The 5,000-nt window shown below is 40.3% G+C and overlaps 1 protein-coding gene across 1 annotated transcript in view; it reads right to left on the minus strand.

Annotated features, from left to right (window-relative positions):
- Nucleotides 1–3,637: 3,637 nt before the first annotated feature.
- Nucleotides 3,638–5,000, minus strand: part of ltb4r (leukotriene B4 receptor) — a 10,522-nt gene continuing 9,159 nt past the window's right edge. Inside the window, exons 3-4 of the mRNA XM_015946592.3 lie at nucleotides 4,291–4,564; nucleotides 3,638–4,213 (exon numbers count right to left, since the gene is read on the minus strand). Of these exons, the coding sequence (XP_015802078.1) occupies nucleotides 3,833–4,213; nucleotides 4,291–4,564 (655 nt within the window). The 3' untranslated portion in view covers nucleotides 3,638–3,832. The remainder of the gene's footprint in view (nucleotides 4,214–4,290; nucleotides 4,565–5,000) is intronic.

Raw genomic sequence — 5,000 nt, forward strand, 5'->3', positions numbered from 1 at the left:
CCTCCCACTGTCCTAATGGGTGACCCCGCCAGGAAGGCTGACCACTGAGCAGGGTTGATGGTTTATCCCTTGAGGTCCACGTGGCAGGGATGAGGTGGTGCTCAGTGCTCACCCCTGCCACGTGGACCTCAAGGGATAAACCATCAACCCTGCTCAGTGGTCAGCTTTCCTGGCGGGGTCACCCATGAAGACAGTGGGAGGGTTAAATAAACCAGTCTAACTGAAATTTTAATCAATCAGAAACAGGAAACACGCTATCATCTCAAACTGCAAGACCTCGACAAACCACTTCCTTCCTAATGGTGCTGTACAGGCCAGGCAGCGCAGCACTCAGACCTGCTCTGGTATTACACAAACAGTGATGGCCTACTTACTTACCACACCATAGTCTGTCATCAGGTAGACCTTCAGCTTTCACATCAGTGGATGTAAAGAAAATAGAACAGGAAGTGGTCACAGATGTCAGAGCCTTTGATATTTCATCTTTGTCATGATTTGCTGTCTTTTGGTTAAAGTCTTTTATTAACAATAAAGCCTACTTAGACGTAAGTAACCTGAATGCTGTTTGATCTTCTGAGCAATGAAAGTACAGACCAGATCTAGTAATCCCCTGTGATCACCGGAGTTTATCAGCAAATGTGGAACTTTTGTCTGGAGGTGTAACATTTGTTTTTCCTCTATTTGACAAAATAAACAAGAATTTTCAGTCAAACCATCTTTGAACTGAATCTTAATTCAATATTAGAAAACTGCAGGAAAAGTGATGCGCAAAATGGTGAAAAACATGGAGGGTTTGATGAAATGTTTTGTTGTGAAATGTTCTCTTCCTGCTGCGGAATGTCGCACCAACAAGAGTATATTTTCACTTTTCTGCAAACTAAAAAAAAGAACTAACTTTCCAGTCCAGAAGTTTTTTTACAAATAGAATAGAAAACTTAATTCCACTACAGAATATAGAAAAGGTTTTAAAAAGTCAAGGCAGCTTTATTAATTCAGGACATGTTGTACACAGAATTAGTTCAATGTGCTTTTCAGGAGAACAGTGAAAAGATAAAAATCATCTAATTTTAAAGCAACAGATTTGAAACTCAAATTAAAGAGCAAGTCACCCACAAATCAACTTTTTTTGCTGATAAACTAAATAAACGAGTGTCTAATCGTGCTGCAGACACGTGTCGTCAATAATTTGGCACTTCGGTGCATCTTAGTTAAAATTTAAATATTCTGCCTAAAACTGGCCGTGTTGTGCCGTTGTCAGGTAAAAACTCTGCACTGTATTCTAATTTAAATCTGCCACTGCTATTGGCTAAGAGGTATGCTATGCTGTAAACTGGTACATTATGATGTCACAATGCTTTCGTGAGCCTGTGTGAGTGTATTTGTTAGTTGCTCCGCCCTCTCGGTCTGCCAGGCAACAGCATTTGTTGCATTTTTCAAACATGAAGTGAGAGTGGAGTTAGACTCTGGTACGTGGTGACTTGCTCTTTAAGCAGTGGTCCTAGAATTGAGCCTTGGGGGACCCCACATGTCATGGTGATCAGCTTTGATGTGTGATCCCCAATAGAAACAACATAAGCCCTGTCTTTGAGATAAGATTGGAACCAACCTTGGACCGTGCATAAAAGTCCCACCCAGTTTATGAGCCTTTCAAGAAGGATGCTGTGGTCCACAGTTTCAAAAGCAGCATCATCAGAACAGATGTTTAGCCTGAATCTAATATCATTTAACACCTTACCCAGTCCAGTTTCTGTGCTGTGGTTTTGTCTAAAGCCTGACTGGAAAATACCTACTAGGTTGTTTGTCTCCAAACTTTTGTTCGCTGGATCATAACTGAGGTCGGCTGACCGCTCTGTACTCCGCCCATGAAATATAAAACAAGGGAGGAGCGAGCTTTTGTGTATGTCGCCTCGGTGTTTTGGAACGCACCACCACTTTTTATTAGGCAGTCTTCATCCATTGATGTTTTTAAATCTCGGTTGAGGACTCACTTTTAGAAATTGGCTTTTGTACAATGACTCTTTATTGTGTTTTTACTGATTGTTCTTATCTGTGTTGTGATGTTGTTTTATGATTGTTTTGTGCAGCACTTTGGTCGGCTCACATGTCGTTTTCAAATGTGCTGTAGAAATAAAGGTGGTATGGTATGGTATGGTATGGTATAACAGCTTTTTTTAGCTTATATTTTAACTGATTACTTTTATTATTAATTAATTAATTTATTTATTTATTCTTAATTTCATCCTATACGTTTTATTTAATCAGAGTTTTAATATAAAGATTCACCTTTTTAGCTTAGCTCTTAACTGATTATTTTTGTGACTGATTTATTTGTTTTATTTATTTTATTTTTAAACATTCTATTCTATCAAAATTTTACCATCTTATATTTTAACCTTATGTTATCTTTTTCCAGTGTTTCCTCCGTGGGAGCCCTCTGCCCCGGGGGCGGTGGTCGGCTGTGGCGGCCTGGGTGCTTTCCGGGTGTGCCTGGGGTGAGGTGGGGGTCTCCGCCCTCCCTCCCCTGGGCGCCCTGTGTTGGTGCCTCGGCTGCTGCTGCTATCGGGGCGGATGGCTCCCCTGATGGTGTTTCCTTGACTTAGCTTGTCTGGCTCATCTGAACTCAGCCCAGTGTGTTCCATTTTTTATCATATGTCTTTGTATGTATGTCAGACGATAAGTGTAATGGGGGATTATTATTGTTATATTGCTTTTAAATTTATGTGGGGGGGGGGTGTGGGTCTGTGGGGTCATTTTAATCTGTAAAGCACTTTGAGTTGCATTTATTGTATGAATGGTGCTTTATAAATAAAGTTTGATTTGATTTTTAATAATTTTCCCAATGAAAGGGAGATTAGAGATTGGTCTGTAGTTTCTCACCTAATTTTCTTTTTTTTTCAGAAGAGGCTTAACAGCAGCAGTTTTCATGGGTTTAGGGAAAAAAACTGACATTAAGAATGAGTTTTTAACACCAATAATAGTAAAAACTCACTCAGTAGCCAGATTGCTCCGATGTGGCTGTAGCACTGGTCTGCTTGCATTAGTTAGCATTAGCTTAAAATTAAAATCAATACTTTGGTAACACTTTACAAGAAGGGTCCCTTGATAAACGTCCCTTTGTGTATTATTAAGCATTACCAAAATATTAAATAAAGTATTAACAACTGTATTACCATATTATGTACTGCATTACTAAGCAGCCCCCCCAACCCTTTATCCTAACCTTAAGGACACATATTAGTAAATAATAACTGGAACATTGATAAGGGATCTTTTGTTTATTAATACAACATGTAATGTTAATAAATTGACTCTTATTGTAAAGTGTTACCAATAATTTAATAATAATATTTAAAATAATAATAATAATATTATTATTATTATTAGTAGTAGTAGTAGTATATTTATTATTATTATTAATATTATTATTATTATCATTTATGTTAATTTGACAATCCCATTGACCCCAAATAAATATAAAAATTAAAAATTATATAAATATTTTATATAAATATTTTCATATATTTGGTCTGTGTGTAAATTAAAGGGGACATTATTGAGTATTTTTTCTCATGTTCTCAGCTATAAAATAGTTATTTTTACATTTGTAAAATGAAACCCTGCAATATTGTTATTTATATTTGAGTTTCAGACGGATTTGTAAATCCCGCTCAAATGAAGGAAATTTCCTGTAATGGTGTGACACGATCTTCTGGGCTTTAGCTTTGGTTGGAACTCTTTCATGACCGGCAGCTTTTTTCTATGTGAACAAAAAGCTTAAAGCAAGCCAGAAAAATCATATTACAGTAGTCCATATTTGACAGCTTGATTGTTATTAGAGCTGCTCGACAGTTGCCAGAGTCTTGAGCTCTGGCACGTTGGTCTCATTGCCCGCTACGCTGCAGCTCCTCTCCTTATCCTTGCCTTTGAAAGGCTTCCCGAGTTTAACGGACAGCGTCTGCAGTACCGAGGTCTCGTCTGGAGACGAGCCGCTCCGCCCGCTGCGGGTGACGGAGGACGTCCTGCTCTCTGAGTTGGTAGCCTCAAACAGTCTGCCCATGAAGCTCAGCCCGGCCTGGCGGATGTGGGAGCTACCAGCAAATACATAAAGGAGGGGGTTGACGGCGCTGCTGAAGTAAGCGAAGGCTGTGACGTTGGGTCGGGCTGTGAGAGCTGCCCCAGTCACTGATTCACTGTCTTCTAGGAGGCCCACCACCTGAGGGGGTGGAGTTAAACGTTAGATGGGAAACAGTTTTTGGACAACCTTTAAAGAAAGGAGATCATCAGATTCACCTCGATGATGTTGACAATGTGATAGGGCAGCCAGAACAACGCAAAGGCACAGATGATCATCAGGATCAGGCGGCTGCCTTTTCCTCTGCGATGAAACTTGGCGCTTTGCAGTCTGCAGATGACGGAGGAGTAACACGTGCTGATGAGGGAGAAGGGCACCAGGCAGCCCATGATGGTCTCAAACAGGTACTGAAAGCTCCGGTGGCCCACACTCCGCCAGTGGTATGGCATGCACAACCTTAAGGTGAAGTTGTTCTTTATAACCTTCACGTTGCTGTTGGGAAAAAGTCAAAACGAGAAAAAAGACATAAGTTAACAAATAAAACACTAGAACAAGAAAGCATGTACGTCTCTAACAAAAACACAGAAAGATAGTAGTCGATATGGTGTAGGTTTTATTTACGGTAAAGTTTACCGTCTCACTATTGTTGCAGCTCACACTTAAAAGACTGTTCACCAGTTTGGGGGCCCTTGTGGCCGGGGGACCCCAATAAACTGCCTGTTAGCACATGGCACCTCTGCCCACTGCTCCTCAGGAATGGGTCGAATGCAGAGAAATACATTTCCCAAGGAGATCAATAAAGTATCATCATGTTCCCATTCCCGTCTATCAGCTAGGAACTGCTTCACACAGTAACTAAGGCTTGGTTTGCAGGAAGTGAACACAGTAGTGATCCAAGCGTGGCCATCTGTAATAACTCCAGATTTAA

This window comes from Nothobranchius furzeri, chromosome 14 (assembly GCF_043380555.1).
Source record: "Nothobranchius furzeri strain GRZ-AD chromosome 14, NfurGRZ-RIMD1, whole genome shotgun sequence".
NCBI classification, from domain to species: domain Eukaryota; kingdom Metazoa; phylum Chordata; class Actinopteri; order Cyprinodontiformes; family Nothobranchiidae; genus Nothobranchius; species Nothobranchius furzeri.